At 41.3% G+C, this 19,898-nt stretch overlaps 2 protein-coding genes across 4 annotated transcripts in view; one reads left to right on the plus strand and one right to left on the minus strand.

Annotated features, from left to right (window-relative positions):
• The window catches only part of DST (dystonin), a 490,237-nt gene extending 486,334 nt beyond the window's left edge, over positions 1 to 3,903 (minus strand). For both annotated transcript variants that reach the window (XM_042939088.1, XM_042939087.1), the window contains exons 1-2: positions 3,723 to 3,903; positions 3,092 to 3,126 (exon numbers count right to left, since the gene is read on the minus strand). In XM_042939088.1, coding sequence (XP_042795022.1) covers positions 3,092 to 3,126; positions 3,723 to 3,903 — 216 coding nt within the window. The remainder of the gene's footprint in view (positions 1 to 3,091; positions 3,127 to 3,722) is intronic.
• Positions 3,904 to 4,532: 629 nt separating this feature from the next.
• BEND6 (BEN domain containing 6) overlaps positions 4,533 to 19,898 on the plus strand; it is a 63,528-nt gene continuing 48,162 nt past the window's right edge. For both annotated transcript variants that reach the window (XM_042939091.1, XM_042939092.1), the window contains exon 1: positions 4,533 to 4,784. The gene's annotated coding sequence lies outside the window, so the exon portion shown is untranslated. The remainder of the gene's footprint in view (positions 4,785 to 19,898) is intronic.

Raw genomic sequence — 19,898 nt, forward strand, 5'->3', positions numbered from 1 at the left:
CTCGCTCTCTCTCTCTCTCTCTCTCAAAAATAAATAAACATTTAACAAAAATTTAGAGGACTATTAAGCCAGTAAAGATGAATTTGCAAGTGTTGGTAGATGGTTACACTTCCAAAACATCTTATAAACATCTATGTTATTTAGTTGTAGCTTCATGAGGAAGAAATTAACTTCATGTTGAAGAAATTTGTTTATTATATACTTTGTGAGAAAAACAAAGCTGGAGCTCCTCAGGTGAGGGATGTGACTTTCTTCAGAAAGCAAAGTGGGTCTTGATGCCATGGTTTTCCCTCTGGACAAGTATGACTATCTGGGAAGGAACATCCTGAAATTTCCTGTCCAGTTGGACTCCTTCCTGAGCATGTAGGTAGCAGAAGCAATAACCTCTGCCAAGCAAAGCAGCACAGGGCTAACAAACTTCTTCACATGTTCAAGGGCTTTCCCAAAGCTCTTTCACATTTCCAAATGAGTCAGCATATCTTAAACTCATTTTCCTTATTTGACCACAATGGAAATGCTGAAAGTGAATTATCTACTTACTGAGATTGGAATGAAGAAGGCACTAAGTTCTTAGTTCAGTATGATTATGACTGGTCAAAAACTCAAAACATTTTCTTTGAGAAATATTTTGCAGCAGCTACTGCTAAAAAGCAACAAGAATATCCATTATGCTACTCAAATTCTGATTTTTTGAAAAGCTGGAATCCAAAAAATTCAGAGGTATTTCTCAAGGAGAAAATCCTGCAAGAAATGGCATTTTGATAAAAAGGGAGGAAAAAAAATAATTCCCAATGTTTTCCTTAAAGGAAAATGTTTTATTTGTGGTAAGCATAAAACAGTGAAAAAATGTGGCACTCTCATGCACTTGGGATGTTCACATAACTTTCTTTGAGTAGTTTACCAAAGAAACTTGGTACAGAAAGACACACAGATAGCCCATCAACAAATTAAGCTAATACTGTATTTAATTTCCTGAGGAAAAAACATTCTAACCAAATTCATTTTGTTATGATTAGTGACTTACATTTTTAATACAAACTCCAGGGCAATTTTAAAAGCTGGAAAGAGATTCAGCAAATGTTGAATTCCAAGCAATATCCTGAGAATGTGCATTTTTTTTTTCTGCCCAACTCTGGGTTCTATTTGCCAATTTATGAGAACTGGCACACACTGAGAAATTTTTTTATTCATTCAATAAATATTTATTAAGAACCCACTATATACCAGGCAGTAGGGATACAGCCCTAAAAGGAGAGACATGGTTCATATCCTCAAAGAGTTCATATGCTAGCAGATTAGGCAAATATGAAGTATAGACAAGATGTCAAATTGGATTAGGAATTGTGTGAAATGAGTTAAAGCATTAAACAACTGTCCCCAGCTTTCCTAACCAAATGCAAGCACGGGCTAAATGCTTAACTAAGAGATAACTAAACAAGACATAGTCCTATCACATTTTTTCATTTGTGTTTTAGCTAAAATGCCTAATGGTAAATAAATTAATTCATAACAGGATTATTTTGGTTCTATCACTTATTTGTATGGAGCTGGTAATCTCTTCTTAAAATAAAAATCCTAAATTTTGATGTTTGCACCCTGACCATTACTTATTTTTGTCACATCTAAATGAGTTATTCTATTTAATTAATCAGATATTCAAAAATGTTGCTTCATAACAGAGTTTATGTTGTTTCCTTTAAGTTTGAATTAATTAGTTGAATTAAGACTTCATTTAAATTGTGCAAAGATTTTTATTTTTACACATTTTTAAATTCAATTTTATAACCTGTAATGGTAGCTACCCATTACTGAATATTTACTATGAACTAAGTGGGTTGTTTTTGGTTTGTTTGTTTTTTTTTTTTTTTTTACATAATTACTTGTAAATTTCCCCTCCCACTGTAACCCTGCAAGGTACTATTTTACAGATGGGGAAACTGAGATGCTGAGAAGTTAAGAGAGTTTTCCAGAACCACACAGCTAGTTAGTGAAAAGACAGAAATGGAACCTCTTGATTATCTGACTGGTAAATTTATTCTCTTAAGTATCCTAAATTGAGAAGAGAGTTCTCACCCACCCTCCAGGGCTACATGCAGTGGGATTACTCACTGTGCAACATTATAGTGATGTTGTAATAATTCAATTAAAGCTTTCAAGCAACCAGAGTCCAAGAAAACATCTATGGTGCAATAAAACATCTGATTAACTAGTGAAACGAAATGTGAAATAACGTCTCAGGTAAATAGCAAGTAAATGGAGGGTGTCTAACTACCAAGTCTTTGCTAAAATGAGTAAACCACAGCAAGCATCCTTACTGTTAACCTCCAAGCCTGGCTGTGTGAAACTCTCCTAAAAAGAGGGAAAATTGTCTCACACTAATAGGGGGTTGGCCTGGAAATTCATAAAGGAATGCTGGGCCTGGGAGAGCTTGTGCTTTTTGTTTTGTCCTACCTTCAGTGGGGCTGGTCCTGTAACAGCCCCACCTAATCACTGCACCCACATCACCTGCTCACGTAGGGATGGTCCGCATTCGAGACCAAAGACCAGCGCACGGGATCAGATAAGGCCGGATCACAACCACCGTCCTTTGCAAAAAGCATCAGATGGCCCGAATAAAACATGGGCAGCTTTATGAGTGAGTAAGAATGTACACTGGAAAGACTAAAATGAAATGCATATGGATCAAATTGCTCTGCACCAACCTCCTAAGAGCTCCCCTCTGTCGTTGGCTCTCCAAGGGAACCACCACAGCCAGCTCACAGCACCCAGACAGCTTCCACCCGCAAATTACATATTGTAAACGAAACTGAGATCCACCCCGTGGCGAAGTTTCCTAAGGTCTGTAGCGCTTTTAGGGGCCGTCTTTCTCCCTCTGGTACAGTGGCTCCACCACACAAGAAATCTGCTAACACCGCCGGTTCGGCGGGCACCAACGGTGGGGAATCGCTTAAAAAGAAACGTCACTTTAGGCTTGGGGGCAGCATGCTCGCCATTCAATGCCCTGCTGGTTTCTTAACACGCATATGATTAATATTGGTACTCAGGAAAGAGAACTTCTTCTGACCTTGAGCGTGCGCGCTAAATAAATTACCTCAGAACGAAAGTGGTGGGATCTCATAACAGCATCTGGGGAGAAAAGAGAAAAACGAGACTTCATTTAACTCCTTGCTCTTCACCTGCCGAGTTACTAAGGACTTACCTGAGGGACAAGGGTCGGGAAGACACATCCCGGACGCCTTAAATTCAGTGAGGACATACTATAGGGCGGGGAGGTTACTAGGCCATCGATCTCTAGGTGAGTTCTCCGCGAGAAGTTTCAGGGAAAGTTCTGGGAGAGTTGGGGAGCCCCGAACTCTCCGTGCCTTACTTTCTTACCCCTAAGCTCCAGCGATGGATGGGTGGAGGGAGGCTGCCGCAGCCCCGGATTCCGCTCCAATTACCCTTAGGGCTCTAGCAAACTGCCGCTAAGAACTGGCGTCGGTGCCTCCTCCCCTCCCAGCTCTGGGCATCACCGTGGGTATCCCAACAGAGACCGGAGGAAGGCGGTGAGGGCAAAAAGGGCAAGCAAAGAACGTTATATACATAAACGTACTCAGCTTGCGAAGTGGGCAGCGGTGGGGGTAGGGACCGCAGCGCTGAAGGGGAGAGAACCCCGCTTCACTCTCCAAATCGGCTTAAATGTTCCTCCTAGCCCGAAAGAAAGCCGTCGCGGCGTGTCTTACCTCGGCTCCTTGAACGACCCGAAAAGACCGATTTCATCGGATGCCTCCCTTTCTGGAGCCTGCGGTGCCAGCAGCAAAAGAAGACGATGGTGGCGATGGTGCCCAGCAGAAGCAACAAGAGGAAGAGGGCACATTGGATGCTGTAGGGTCTCAGCAAGACGAGGAAAGCCGCGGCGATCATGGTGCGGGCGAGGCGGGGGCGGCTCGGCGGCGGGGCTGGAGGGCGGCGGCACAGGCACCCGCGCCGGGCGCACCACGGAGCGGCGGGCACGGGCGAGCGCGGCTCAGCGCGTCATGCCCGGCGCTCGCGGCCCCGCGCCCAGCCCAATGGCTGCGCACCCCGCGCCAGCCGCGCTATGCGAGTGATCCAGGGCTGCGGGGAGCGCTTGCCATGACTCAGCAGACGGCGACGAGGCAGGGACTTGGCGGCGGGGAGCCTCCCCCCTCTCTCCCCAGGCGCCCCCGCCCCCGTCCGTGCGCAGCCCCCGGGCGCAGCCCCGCCAGGGACGCGGCGGGCTGGGAGGAGCAGCACTGCCGCCGCGGCCACCCGGGTCCCGCGCATCGTCTTGCGGCCGCCGCCGGCCTCGGCATCCCACAAGCCGGGCGCACGTGGGTCGGGGCGGGGACTCGGCGCCCGGGCTGCGGCGGCGGCGGCGGCGGCGGCCCGCGGGGGGCGGGAATGGGGCGCCGCGGCGGGGGCTCGCCTGATGACATCACGGCCGGGCTGCGGCAACGCGGGCGCGCGGACATGGCTGCGGCGGCTTCGGCGGCGGCCGCGGGCTGCGCCCGGGCCTGAGCGCCCAGCGCCCTCCCGCGGGGCCGCCCTCCAGTCCGCGCGGTCCGCGGGTGCACAGATCGCGCGCCTCTCCGCTCCCCGACACCTGGGGCTTCCACCTATCCAGCCTCCCTGGGCCGAACTGCTGGGGAGCCCGGCGACAGGGGGCGCCAAGGAGCCAGGGGGAAAACCGTGAGGCGCTGGCGGGAGCCTGCAGGCGGTGCTACCCCCACCTCCCACCTCCCCGCGCCCCGCCCCGAGGTTGGGGCTTTGGAGGATGCAGCCGGGTGAGCTATTGCTTGCGGGGGGTTCCTCGCACGCTGAAGCGTGAATGCCGGGAAGGGCCTTCCCTGGGAATTGGGGTTTTCCAAGAACGGGAGGCCCACCCTCTCCAAGCCTCTCTAAAGTGGGAGCGCTCCCCGGTAGAACGCTCCGGTCTGCAGACGTGAACTGTGACACCCCCAATCTAGGTGCTATTTCGCAGCCGAGAAACGGGCACTTCCATGCATTTACCGTCAAACCCTGACTCATCTAGTGCGTTTGGAGAGAGAGGCAATTTAAGATTTAGGGACCTGGCAGATAAAGGAAGTTGGAGATTGGCTTGTAAATATTTTGAAGAGAAATATTTCAGGGAGTGTGAGGAAATAATGATCTGTCACACTCAAAATGAACACATTCCCTCCGGCCCCCTCCCCTTTCTTCATAACCAGCAAAAAGTATATTGTTGATGCCGGGAGATTTTACAGTGGTCGCTGGTGCAATGCCAACGCAGAAGGTGTGGCGGGAGCGCTGCAGTGTGCCTTTCTGCGGACAGCCACCGCCACCTGGCCCGGACGCCGCTGCGGCTGCAGTCTGCGGCATCGGTTGGCCTTGGCAGGCCCAGCGTTCCCTATACCGCGTTAAGCTGCACCCTAGGCAATGCAGGCGTTTCCTATGGGGGGCTGTTTTTAACTTGTTTTGTTTTATTTACCCGCATAAGGCAACTGCAATTATAGTGACATAAAGTAACATATTACTGCATTTGTGGAGTTTCTAATAACTACAAAGGTGGACTCTTACTTTGGAACATTTGAGACACTGAAGAAATTGTCATAGAAAAGTAATTTGTAAAATTCTGAAAAGCATTCAAAGAATAGATGACAATACTTAAGTTTTATTTGCGTGTAGGAATTTAAAATCAGTATTGTTTTCTAACTATACAAAATCAACAGTGCAACTCTGCATAAAAGCTTAACCATTGATGTTCTTAAGGCCTAGAACACGTTACCATGTGTAAGCATTAAAAGAAATTCCAAAAGGCATTGGCTAATGCATTTCCTAAATGCCAGATTCATAAACGTGGGAAACCACGGATTAAATGTTCTTATGTACAACATGTTTCCTAAAACAAAATAAACAGTCAAGTTGTTGACATGTTGTATCACATTCGGTCGTTTGGGTTTGAAGATGCAAGGACCTTGCTTGCAGATGCTGTATAAGATGCTGTATATGGGAATGTTGAATGTCAGAGAATAGGCTATATACTACTACAAGTCAAGATAGACTTCAGAGGCCCCTGGCACTCGCGGTCTGACAGGTAGGATAGCCTCATGTTCACATTGCTCAAAGGTCTCCTGATACCGCAGCCCACTGCAGTGAGAGATTGTACTCCTGTCCATTGTGCAGGAGTATTGAAGACTGTCCACAATGTGTGGCACATCAGGAAAGGAAGAATTCTTTACTGCATTGACTCCCAGTGGCCCGGTAGAGTAATTTAAAACAACAACAAAAATGAACTAACCTTTTGCAAACATTGGGAGAAATGACTAATAGAATTTAGAAAGGTCAGTTTTACTTTGATACTTCCCACTGACTAAAATTTGTGAGTGAGCTAAAATGGTCTAAATATCCTTGAAACATGTCTAAGACCACAAACACAGCATAGTAACCAATGTGCTCCAAACTCTGCATTTTTAACAACAAAAAGCAACTAAATAGCAATTATGGTTTTCTGAGCTATTACTTTAGCACAATTGTTATCATCCTGTGTCTTGCTGCAGCCATTTATAAGTTTCAAGTATACACAAGAACATCATTTGTCTATCTTGGCAGACAAATGCTTTACCTGCGTGCAGTAGGATTATAGATATTTCTTTTTAGATGCATTTGTGTCTGTTCTTTACATCAGTTACCTCAAGGATACTAATAATAAGGAAACCAGATCATTGATAGAATTTAGTATTTAGGTTCCATTGTTTTCTGATTTGTTGCTAATTTATCATTTCCATCTCCAAATAATGGCATGTTATTAATTGCTTCTTTCTGTGTGTTTATGTAATGCTAATGCATTGTGGAATTTAATAAATATTAAATTAGCCAATCAATCCTTTTTGGAAGTTAATTTAATAGAATTCATATATTTTCTTTCTGCTAGGTTTTCATTACAAAGAATAATTGACATTGTATCAAAGTCACAAAAAGATTAAGGTTTGGCGGTAGGAATGGAGGAGGAAGGTCCTTGGTCAATGTTTCATATGAAGAAATGAGCAATCAAGATGGAAAAGTATATATAATATTTTGACTTTTTATGATAGTGAGTTAGCATGGTCACCCAAGAGAAGACAAATGAGTTGATAAAAATAGGAGTGTTTGGTGTCAGGAATGTAGAAGATGACCTATCACGCAGCCCTTCTTCTCTTTGGATTCTCAGCCAAATTGGATTGAGAACACACATGAGGAACCAAAAGGAAACAAAAATATTAACTTTATTCAGAGTAAAGTCAGATTGAAGAACATGGCTTAGATTCAAGGCCAAAATGAGATATCTCATTTCTTTTCTCCTAACTCTGCACACCCATCCGGTCACAGCTGAAGAACTACAGGCCTTTCCAACACTAAGGCACTAGGATTCTACTTCTTACCAGGAGACCAGAGGCCAAAAAAGAGCGTGACACTCTCCCACTCATGAGGTTTGCAGCATTAGTGAACAAGAGACAGGACCATATGTGAGAAGGGGACCTTTCATATATCAACTGGAAGGCCCTCCCCAACTTCCCCCATCACTGAGTCATTTGCCTCCCAAAGTAAGAGTGAGTAACGAACTTTAATAAAGATAGAAGCTCTGTGGTACTTCTCTAAGAGATGGGAAGTTGTGGCACAAATTCCTAATTCATGGGTCAGGAGAAGCATCAGGAAAAAAAGGAGGCTCCACCCTAAGCTTTGTGGTGACCAACTTAGAGAAAGGGAGGAATGAAGATGACTCAACCTTTGAGCTAGGGTGGTAGGACAGTTCTGTAGGAAAAGAGGACAAACTGAATCTTAGACCCATCGAGATAGAGGCACCAGAATGTCCATGTAAAATTATCCAACAAGCCCACGGAAACATGGGTAGAAAAGTCAGAACCGGAGACAGACTGGGAGTCATGAACATGAATTATAGTTGAGGTCATGATGGACAAAATGACTAAGGAAGAGAAACTAGGAAACCAGAACTTTGGAACCAGAACTTTGGAGACAACTTTCATTTGTGGACAGCAGAGGACAGCAGAAGGCAAGTCCACGGAAGCCAGAGTAGGAAGTGTTCCAATTTAGTGGCACACTAGAACAGAGGCACAAATGGGAGGGGAAGGTGTGCAAGGACTGAGGACTGGTGATGAGGTGACCTTCCAGAGTACTGATTCATTGTGGTGGGAGAGGTTAAAACCAAACATCAACATGTTGAAGAGGGAGTAGGAGGTGAAAACAGTAGAGAACCTCTGTCCACAATCTTTGGAGAAATTTAACCCTAAAACTTAAATTCTAACTCTAAAAGTTAATTCATCTAAAAGGGACAAGTAGAGAGAGCTGGATTAAAGCCTGAGTAATGGTTTTTTTGGTTTTTGTTTGTTTTTTGTTTTGTTTTGTTTCTGTTTTGTTTTTTTGGTCAGGATAAGGGTACCTAAACAAGTTTCCAGGGAACCTGAGAAATGGAACCAACAGAGGGAGGGGAAATTGAGAGTTAAAGAGAGGAGGGAAGAAGGCATTCTTCTGGCCAGGTGTGGTTTAGCTGTTTATACCTGCAGTCTTCTCCCCACCCCCACCCCCACCCCCATGGGTTCTTTCTGCTCTCCAGCTGCTTTTGACTCTGCAGTTAACACTCACCCTGACTCGTTAGGATGGCTCCCTGCCCATGGTCTCCTCCCCACCATCCCTGACTACTAACACTCAAACTAGGAGAGTGATTTTTTTTTAGACAAAGAAAAGGAATGTCTTGGAATGTAGCCCAGGTTATCTGTAAGCTTTTATTACAACTTAAATGGAAGTGAGTGTATTACCCAACTGATAATCACACAATGACACTACATAAAAACATGACCCCTTTGGAAACAAAAAGTGTAGGTAAGAATGGCTCTAGCAACAAAGTTTTAGAAATGAATCATATTGAGTTTGGACTGGTGAAGCTTTTTACTCTCAGAATTTAAGTGGCAGAGGAGAGCCTTGGTGGCTCAGTCAGTGAGTGTCTGACTTAGGCTCAGTTTGTGGGTCTGAGCCCCATGTGGGGCTCTGTGCTGACAGCTCAGAGCCTGGAGCCTGCTTTGGGTTCTGTGTCTCCCTCTCTCTCTGCCCTTCCCCTTCCTGTGCGTGCTCTCTCTCTCTCTCTCTCTCTCAAAAATAAATAAACATTTTTTAAAATTAAAAAAATTTAAATGACATAAAAGGAAAATTGAGAGGTATCTGAGGAGGTATCTGAGGAAATGTGCTGTATCACCTATTTATTCACAAATGGCTTTTCATGACAGAGTGAGACCAACACCTGTGCCAACAAAGCACATGTTCTTGTGTTGAAAGGTAAAGGAGCTGCATTATCTAGAAGAACGTACATCATCTAATGTAACCTTGGAGGCAATTTCTAGCCACAGAATCAAGGGAGCCATCATGTGGGTGGATGTCTTTTTAAAATTTGTGTTTATGAAGGAAAAATAATTATTATTTGCAGTAATATCAAATATTATTTTCAGTACACGGGAAAGGACTCATCTTGCCATAATAAAAACTTTTGAAATAACTTACAGGCATCATTGTAAGAGAAAATATTTCAAGTGAATCATTCCAAATTGTTCTTGTGACATTTTAGGAATTTTAGTGCCTAATTAGGATTTATTGTCCTGTGGGTTACAGAATCTAGAATAATGCTGTTGGGGCATGGGGGGAAAGTTATTTTTTTGTGAACATTACAGATTTCTCAAAAAAAAAAGTCTACGGAGTCTGAGAGTTTTTTTAAAAATGTCAGTGTAATTGAATTCATCTACTCTAGAATGCTTTGCAGACAGTTTTTGGAAAGTAATCATTTATTATCCACAAGCAAATAGAATTCATTTATGTAGTTTCTAACATTGAGTGTGGGATTAGTCATGCAGCAAAATACTAAGTCATTTGGCCAGAAAATTTACTCATAGTTGTATGAACTGCCAATGGAAAATTTGAGAGCTGTTCATAAATCAAATTATAAAGCTCTTAGAGTTATAAATCACTGAGCAGCATTGTTCATTACTATTCAGAGAGTGTAAAATATTTCCACCATTTCTAAGTAAGGGCAATTTACAAAGCAAGTTTGAAAGCTGAAGTTAGTGACTTCCAGTTCCAAGGTAAGGCTTGTCATATAAGTTACAAGCATTTGTACTGCATTCTCAAGTGAAAGAAGAAAAAAAGTAAGATAGGAGGTTTATAGTTGCATAGTAAATATGCAATGATAAAATCTTTTCAAATGTTATTTATTTTTGAGACAGAGAGAGAGAGAGGGAGGGGGGGAGGGAGGGAGGGAGAGATAGTGAGGGAAGGACAGAGAGAGAGAGACACAGAATCTAAAGCAGGCTCCAGGCTCTGAGCTGTCAGCACAGAGCCTGACACAGGGCTCAAACTCAGGAACCATGAGATCATGACCTGAGCCGAAGTCGGTCACTTAACCAACTGAGCCACCCAGGTGCCTTGAGATGAATAAAATCTTGACTAATGTTTCTGAATAAAATCCCATATTATCTTAATGAAATGATAGCAACATTTCCAGCTAAATTTCCTCCATTTTTTACAATAATTTTTTGTAGCCTTTTTGCATTAAATATTTTGTGCTAATAGATTTATATGTTAATTCATCAGCATGCTGATAGCCTGAAAGAATAATGTCACTAAGCAGAGGTAACAAATATCCCAAGAAGAACAGAGAACTTTTTTTTTCATTTTTTCTTTTTTTTTTTTTTATTTTTAAATTTTATTTAAATCTAAGCTAGTTAACATATAATGTAGTGTTAGTTTCAGGAGTAGAATTTAATGATTCGTCACTTACATATAACACCCAGTGCTCATCCAAACAAGTGCCCTCCTTAATGCCCATCACCCATTTAGCCCATCCCCCACCCACCTCCCCTCCAGCAACCCTCAGTTTGTTCTCTTTATTTAAGAGTCTCTTATGGTTTGCCTCCTTCACTTTTTATCTTATTTTTCCTTCCCTTCCCCTATGTTCATCTGTTTCATTTCTTAAATTCCACATATGCGTGAATCATATGATACTTATCTTTCTCTGACTGACTTATTTCATGTAGCGTAATACACTCTAGAAGAACAGAGAACTTTAATGAGTAACTGATGATTAGAAAAACTGTTTTCAGTGCCACACAATTCCACAGGTTATTGAAATTATCCCAATATAATGACATCCCACAGATCTAGAACAGAAAGAAAAGTATATCTTAAAATGTCTTGATTGACCTCAACACACTTTCTGGAGTAAAATAGGGAAACAAAACAGCAAACACACCATATTAGAATATAGTAAAGTTTGCATTTCAATGAAGAAAGCCAAGAAACTAAAGCCTGTTCTTGCTGGTCCTATCTGCTGCAGGAGTTCTTAATCTGGAATTCATAAACAGACTTCTAGGGTCCTGAAATTATGCATAAAAATGTGGGTCCCTTTTAGGGACCATGATCCATAGTTTTCATCAGGTTCTTAAAGAGTTACTAAGGAGAGAGAGACGAGAGATAGAAAGAGAAAGGAAGGAAGGGAGGGAAGAAGGGGAGGGAGGGGAGAGAGGAAGGAAGAGAGAGGGAGGGAGAGAGAGAGAATCATCAGAAACATACAGATACCACGTTTCTGCAGTATCAAATGATTCTCTCGTTTCATCGACATTAGCATCACCTAAGTACCTCCCCTGAGATTGGGAGAAGTGTCATAAACACTGTCAGTCTAGGATGAGTTGAGGAAACTCTCAACTCTACCCTATAAAATTTCAGGGACATCTCCCAAATGCAGGCAAATGCTGTCCATCCTGAGACTAACTGGACACGATCTGCTGTGAGTTTCCTGTCCTCTTACAACTTCGAACAGGTTAGAAAAGAGGCAAGTGAGTTCCCTAAGGTAATTTTCATTGAGATGTCACTTCTAACACTGAAAGGGAAGACTGGGTTAACTATCTAGGACCACTTCCATAGACCTCTATCATGGAAAGAAGGGCTAACTTGATTCCTGAGCTGTCTTCAGGCCAGTTAAGTATCCCAATTTATAGGTAGATGTTTGGATAGATAAGTCTATTCTGAGCCAAAAACACTAGTCCTAAAATTTAGTTCTGAGCTCAGGGTCTGCAAGGATCTCCATAGTCTTAAGGCTTAAAAGAAAGGCAGAAGGACTTAGTATCCAGCTCCCCAAAACTACTCCTAGACATCCTGGTGAATGTAGCAATTACTCTTACTAAATCCTGCCTCAACCCACAATCTTTGAGGCTTTTCAACATTCATCCTTCTTTGGAAACTTGGTAACTGGGGCCCTCAATCCAACAAGGATAATCCTTCATTTGGTATAGAAGACTGCCTGTCCATACCAAGCACTCAGCTCCATCTACTCATACGTCTAGCTTCCCACATTTGCCATGCTTATGAACTTTGACTCCCCTGTCCCCCCAACATCACCATATTTTCAGAACACTTGGCCCCAATGTCTCATCACTGTGATTCCATTCTGCCACATCACGAGGCTGGTTATTTCATCATTTGACTTTCTCATTCCAGTGGACAGGCCCAGTTTCCAGGGGTGTTCTGATCTCTCAGTCTGGCTGGTTCTATTTCCTCCAAGTTCCCTTCTGACCCTCTAGACTGTGAAGGGTTTAGTGACACAACGTTTATGTGTTCCACACAGACTTTGAACTGATGCCATTACTTACTTAAGTGTCCCAGCCCGCTCTGAGTCTAGTAGGCACTATTCTTTGCAAGTAAGCACAATTGCTTTTTGTGTCCATTTGAAACAAGGCAGGAATCCACCTTGAGAAGACACGATAGGACTGCAGCTAGTGTACCAGACCCCCTGGTGGTCTGCCTTCTGTGAGCTGTTGAAGTCTGGGTTTCTGTGCCTGGATTAAGAGACACCACCAGCAGCAGCCTGGGAGTTGGTTGGTCCAATCTTATTCGTCTGCCCCTCTCACTCAAAGGGCATGAAACAACATGTCCTGGACTTTTGCATTACTGAATGGCTGTCCTGGGGTGGACAACCAAGTTGTTTTAGTAAGTAGCTAATACTTCTGCTAAATGTTTCTTTACATACATTTACTCATTTAATCTTCACAGCAACAATGGATAGGTACTACTCATCTCTATTTTATAGATAAGGACCTTGAGGCATAGAGAACAGAATTTCCACCAAGATCACACAGCCAGCAAGTGCCATGATTCTCCAGCACTTCAAAAACCATATGGTTTCTGTTGCATGCTTTTCATTTACACTGCCTCCCTGCCCACTGCAGCCCCTCCCCTGAAGGAACTCCTCCCAGTTAGGTTTGGGAAGCTACCCTTTCTCTCATCTGACTGTCCTTAGGCTAACCCAACTCAGATGAATGAGGGCCAGCCAGATACTCCTGCAGTATATCAGCTGTTTCCCAGCACACAAGAGATCTTCTCCTCCCCTTTGAGGGATTTGCCTAGAGTACTGCCTCTATCCTTCAGTCTAGCAAGACTTCTTTTATTGAAAATTACCATTTCATTGCCCCATCATTGGGTAAATTCAAATCAGCACCTCCAGGAAGCTAAACAGGCTTGGGGGGCAAGCAGAGTCCCACTTTGGAAAAGGGCCTCTATTAGAGACCATCTTTCTGTCTTTCATAAAAGGGGCACCTGTCTGGCTCAGTGGGTGGAGCATGTGACTCGGGTCTTGAGTTTAAGCCCCACATTGGCTGTGGAGCCTACTTAAAAAAAGGGGGGAGGATTGGTCTAATAATTTTTCTTTATACTTTTAAGTAAGATTGTGGTTTGTCTCATATAGTTCACAGGCATCCAAGTTAATTAACTATGTTTCTTAATGCCTCCCCCACTGCTGCCCCTTGTAAGCCACCACTCACCAAACACACACACACTATATGTGTAATCTAAGCTGTATGAAGAGGATCTGGGTCTTTTTCCTTCAATTAAGAATAATAATGCTACTATTAATAAACTAAATAAATAAATTAATAAATATGCTATTAATATACCTAACATATAGTCTCATAATGGTGTTATGAGACATAATACTGTTATTATCACCTTTTCACAGATAGGGAGACAGGCACAGAAATGTGACATGGTTAGTAAGTATTGGATCTATGGTTATGGATCCAGACAGTTTGATTGATTCTAGGTCCTGTGTTTGTGACCACTTATGTGACACTGCTTTATTATCTAATATATTTAGAAGAGATTCAGACTGGAAAACTCTCTCAAATGACATATGTAGCAAGACTTTACCTCTACCAAACAAACAAACAAACAAACAGCAAAAGGTATTTCAGTCAGCTTTCTATCCTTTGGTAGGAGGATGTTTAGTCTTCCCCCTCTTGCTGTGAATAGGATGAACATCTTCCTGAGGTTCTGTCCCCCCCTTGGCTGTTTGAGCAATTTCTCTACTGGAATTCACAATCCTGGATTCACAACATTGTCCCAAAATGCCACCACCATTGAGCCCCTGTTCCTCTCAATCTTTGACACTCTTGAACCTTGAAGTTGACTTCCACACTTTGAACTCACTGTACCCATCTACCTTTCCTTGCTTTTATATAGCTCTCTAGACTTTAGCTGGATTGAGTAGACCCATTCCATTTCCTTGGGCTTCCTTCTTTGATCAATACTTGCATTCTCCACCCTTAACTAACTTCCTAGTCCTGACTTGCCCTATGGCTGCCCACACCCAGGTTTGGCAATACAAGTAACAGAGATGACATGGCCCTTTATATTTCCTCCCCTTTTTATCATTCTATGAATTTATTAATAGAAAAAAACTATAAGTTGTAAAGACAGATGAATGCATTTTTCTAATGACCTATACATAGGAGGTAGGGAAATAACTTAATAAAAAGTGTGAAATGTAGGTGATCATTTTTTTTAATTTTAATGTTGCTTTAACGTGGTATGAAAAAAATTAGGATGAGAAAGTTATTGGTAGCAGATGAGGGGGCAAACCACTTAAGGTGATTTATTAAGTAAATTATCTCAAGTATGTGACTCAGCATATAAATTATGTTTAGACCTCAACTTTTGAGACCATAAAAGTAAAAAATTAATAGAGACATTGTAAATGCTAACCAGTTATTTCATTAATATATGATATTAATATAGGGTATAATGGGGCAGATATTTCAAAGAGAAATTACTTTGTCCTTTCATGTTATAATTGATATGATAAATTAATATTTGAAAGTTGAATCACTCCTGATTTTTATGCATAGACATTGATTCTTGCATCAGAATTATTACATTTGGTGAATTTTAGAAATTGGTCTAAAATTTAATGTTCTAGAATATGATTACTTGAAGTAAAAAGCATAATGATCTCATCTTGCCCTCAACTTTCAAGATGAATAGAATGTTCTGCATTAATCAAAAAAATGTGAAATGGAAGATGATTTACATGACTTACAGTTATTCTAAAATGTAACTTTTAATTGATTTATTTTCCTTTATGCTTAACTCTGCATCTGTTTCTGATAAATGGGGAAAAGTCACATAAATACCAAGGGTTGGTGGGGGTGCAGGGAAGATGGTAACAGAAAAATAGCCACAACTTCTCACAAAAATTGATGTTTCCTAGAGATTTTGGAGACCCTGGAACCACAGGAAGCCTTGTCCAGAGTCCTTTTAAGTTTTGCATATACTTTCTTGTGCAAGCTTTCAAATAACTCCATGCATGGCTACAAGCTTTTCAGAGACAATTGATAGGGATAAGTAACATTGTAGAGGAGGTAAAGATTGTCTTCCACCATTCCCAGCCTCTGATTTCTGTGCTAATACCTCTCTGCTATAAAAGCCTTCTTCCTAAACACATCAAGAAGAAAGTAAGCTATCTAACTTCAGGTAAGACAAAAGCTGGATCATTTAGCATCTGGCTCTCTTGCCAGATCAAGAGAAACAGAGAAACTCTAGTATAGATGATGAAGCTAATGTGGATGGCTAGTGTCAGTCCATTCAGGCTGCTATAACAGAATACCAGAGACTGGGTAACTTACAGAGACAATGGACATTTATTTCCCCAACTTCTGGAGGCTGGAAGTCCAAGATCAGAGGGCCAACATGGTCAGGTTCTAGTGAGACCCTCTTCCAAGCTGCAGACTGCTGACTTCTCACTTGGTAGAAGGGGTAAGGATCTCTCTGAAGCCTTTTATATGAGAGCACTAATTCCATTCAGGAGTGCTCCCCCATCATAACCTAATCACCTCCCAAAGGCCCCATCACCTGATACCGTGAACTAAGTGGGGTAGGATTTCAAAATACAAATTTGGGTGCGGGGAGAGTATATGTGGAGGGCACCCATTCAGACCATAACAGCTGGGTGTGGGGAAAACAAGAGGAACAATGCTGTACCTCAGGGTTAATCATAATGGAAATGTTTACAGACATAGGCTCAAAGGGAGAGGAAAAGAAATGGTATTCCAATATGAAAGGAGAAGATCATATAGACAAAGCTACTATAAAAGTCTGAGATGACCCCATGAGAAAGGAGGCAAGAGGTTAAATTCTCTTTGACTCTTTGTCCTCCTTCCCTTTGATCTCCTGCTTGGACACCCCACTGGCTAAATCCAACTGGGAAGAGGATAAGAAGCCCAAACAGGTCAGCTTCCTAATTTAGACAGCAGAATAGAGATGGCTAGAGAAGGGAGATGGAGGGATAAAGGGAGGGTCTCCAGAACTTGTGTCTGAGCAGGACTACAGTCCTAAGAAGCAGGTCAAGACTTGTCTCTCAGGGAATGGGACTACAAAGCAGAAACTTCAGCAAGGAGGACACTTTAAGGGACTTAGTCAAGCGAAGAAAGCAAAAAACCTAGTTACTGGAGTTAACGGAATCTTTTGCAAAGGTGATTTGATGATTGGTTTCTAAGTTCTGGCTCTAGAGACCTTCTTTAGCCTGCTTACGAGTTAGCAATTAGGAGTGGTTGTCAGGGTCCACTAGAAACCCAGTTTCCTCATCTGTCAAGTATGAATTATAATTGTACCTATCCTAGAGAACTACTATGAGAATTAAATGAGATAGTAGAGGTAAAATGTTAGCACAGTACTTTATGTATAGTAAGCACTCAGTAAATGTTAGCTGTATTTTTATTGTTATTAAATGAAGGAGACAGGATTGGAGAAATGTCATATTGGGCAGGATGTCATATAGGGCAGTAGGGTGAGCAAAATTAGTTCCTTTCCTAGATAGTGATTACATAGATGCCATTGCATGGTATCACTGCTTACTAGTTAAATTAGTTTTATTAAAAGTATTTCTGCCAACCCTGGGCCTGTAAGATTGTCTTTTTCTTTTCCCATCATGGAAAGTTAAAAATGTTTCAGGTATATAGTCCTTCAAACATATTTTACATTTCCTAGGCTCACACGTAGTCTTCAGTCTAGTCTAAGTAATGTCATTATAGTTTGGCTGTGTTGCTGAATCATCCTAAAGTATATTGATCATCTTTTTAATCAGGATATTGCTGGATAACTTGGAAATTGAAAATGGGTTAGATGTGCTTTGGAAATGGAAGGAGTAAAAAGAGTGAGTTGAAAAGCTCCCTATTGGACATTAGTAAAACCTAGTAATTTCTATGCAGAAATCAAGAGCACTTTGATGAGAAAGTCATACAAGCACCAGTTTTGCTCATAGAGTGTTGTGGGTATTGCAGGAGAAGCCATTCTGATCTTGATTTCTCTTCCTCTAGCATATATATAATTTTCTAAAAATACTATGGATCTTCCTCCCCTATGTCCCACTGTACTAGAGGCTGAGTTGAAACTGGGAGCCCATTTCACAGAGAACATTAAACTGACCTGTGAATATTTAGAATTATGTTGGCACCATTTTCTTGGCACTTTGGAACTCATTTAGAGGGAAGTCTTCAGCCTGTATTCTGACCTGGGTAGTGCAAAGGACCTTTTATGTCTGAACATTCCAAAACTGATATGTATAGAAAACAATCTGACACTTTTGAAAATTATGTAAGGGCAGCTAGGCTTTACTATAGCGCTGTACTTGCCTTTCACATTTTTTATTCAGTTCATAATAGAGAATTTATATTGCGATTCAAAGGCCAATGAGAATTACATTGAATTATATTTTGATATTCATCTATTTTTCTTAAATTTGGTGACTTTTGTTTATTACAATTTCAGAGGTGGGCTTTTGCCTTTTGAATTCCGATATTAACTATATCAACTCATTAAAAGTAAACCTAAATGCATTAAGAGTTTATATTTTTATTAACTTCATTTGCTTTCTTTAGTTATAAAGCTACCCTTTCTCTATGTCTCATTTTGTAGATAGTATGTTTTTCATAATTTGGATGTTGCTTAAAACATTGTTTTTCATACTATGAGCTATAACCTATTAGTGAGCTGTGAAATCAATTTAATACGCTATGATCAGCACTTTAAAAAATAAAACAATATAGTAAATAGACTAGAAATGGAGAGAGTGTATCACATATAGTAAGGGTGAGAATGTTTCATGAAATTTTCTTTTAATTTTGTGTGTTTGTTTCCCAGATCAAAATGTAAAACCTCCAAAAAAGGTTGAAAGCCACTGACTTATATTGTTCAACCAACCACATATCATAGGTGTACTCATGGCTGTGCTTATGTTTAATTTCACATTCTACATGTACTATCTAGGGAATTAATGAAATGATTTATTCTAGCAAAAAATAAAAAATAAAGAAGGGCAGATAACTACTAGGTGAATCTTCTACTATCAGGAACTAAGAGTGTTTAATACCAAATTCACAATATTCCTTCTGAACTTACTAATTGGCAGGTAATATAAACATTGAATCATCTGTTTGTAGATGGTGTAACAGAATATTGGCCTGAAGTCTCCTGAAAAGTAGTCATTCTAAAAGAGGTTTGATATGTCTCTTCTGGTTGGTCTTGAAAGAATTGTGTGTTTTTGAGGAAACTTGAGGATTTACTCTTTAACTAAATCATATTACTGATAGACTCCAGCAAAAGTCTGCTAGAACTGATACATGAATTCAGCAAAGTCGCAGGATACAAAATCAATGTACAGAAATCAGTTGCATTTTTATACACCAATAATGAAGCAACAGAAAGACAAATAAAGAAACTGATCCCATTCACAATTGCACCAAGAAGCATAAAATACCTAGGAATAAACCTAACCAAAGATGTAAAAGCTCTGTATGCTGAAAACTATACAAAGCTTATGAAGGAAATTGAAGAAGATACAAAGATATGGAAAAACATTCCATGCTCATGGATTGGAAGAATAAATATTGTTAAAATGCCAATACTACCCAAAGTGATCTACACATTCAAAGCAATCCCAATCAAAGTTGCACCAGCATTCTTCTCGAAGCCAGAAAAAGCAATCCTAAAATTTGTATGGAACCACAAAAGACCCTGAATAGCCAAAGTAATATTGAAGAAGAAAACCAAAGCACGAGGCATCACAATCCCAGACTTTAGCCTCTACTACAAAGCTGTAATTATCAAGAAAGTATGGTATTGGCACAAAAACAGACACATAGACCAATGGAATAGAACAGAGACTCCAGAATTGGTTCACAAATGTATGGCCAACTAATCTTTGACAAAGCAGGAAAGAATATCCAATGGAAAAAAGACAGTCTCTTTAACAAATGGTGCTGGGAGAACTGGACAGCAACATGCAGAAGAATGAAACTAGACCACTTTCTTACACCATTCACAAAAATAAACTCAAAATGGATGAAGGACCTGAATGTGAGACAGGAAACCATCAAAACCCTAAAGGAGAAAGCAGGAGAAAACCTCTCTGACCTCAGCAGCAACAATTTCTTACTTGACACATCTCCAAAGGCAAGGGAATTAAAAGCAAAAATGAACTATTGGGACGTCATCAAGATAAAAAGCTTCTGTGCTGCAAAGGAAACAATCAACAAAACTAAAAGGCAACTGATGGAATG

The sequence above is a fragment of the Panthera leo genome, chromosome B2 (genome assembly GCF_018350215.1).
Source record: "Panthera leo isolate Ple1 chromosome B2, P.leo_Ple1_pat1.1, whole genome shotgun sequence".
NCBI lineage: Eukaryota > Metazoa > Chordata > Mammalia > Carnivora > Felidae > Panthera > Panthera leo.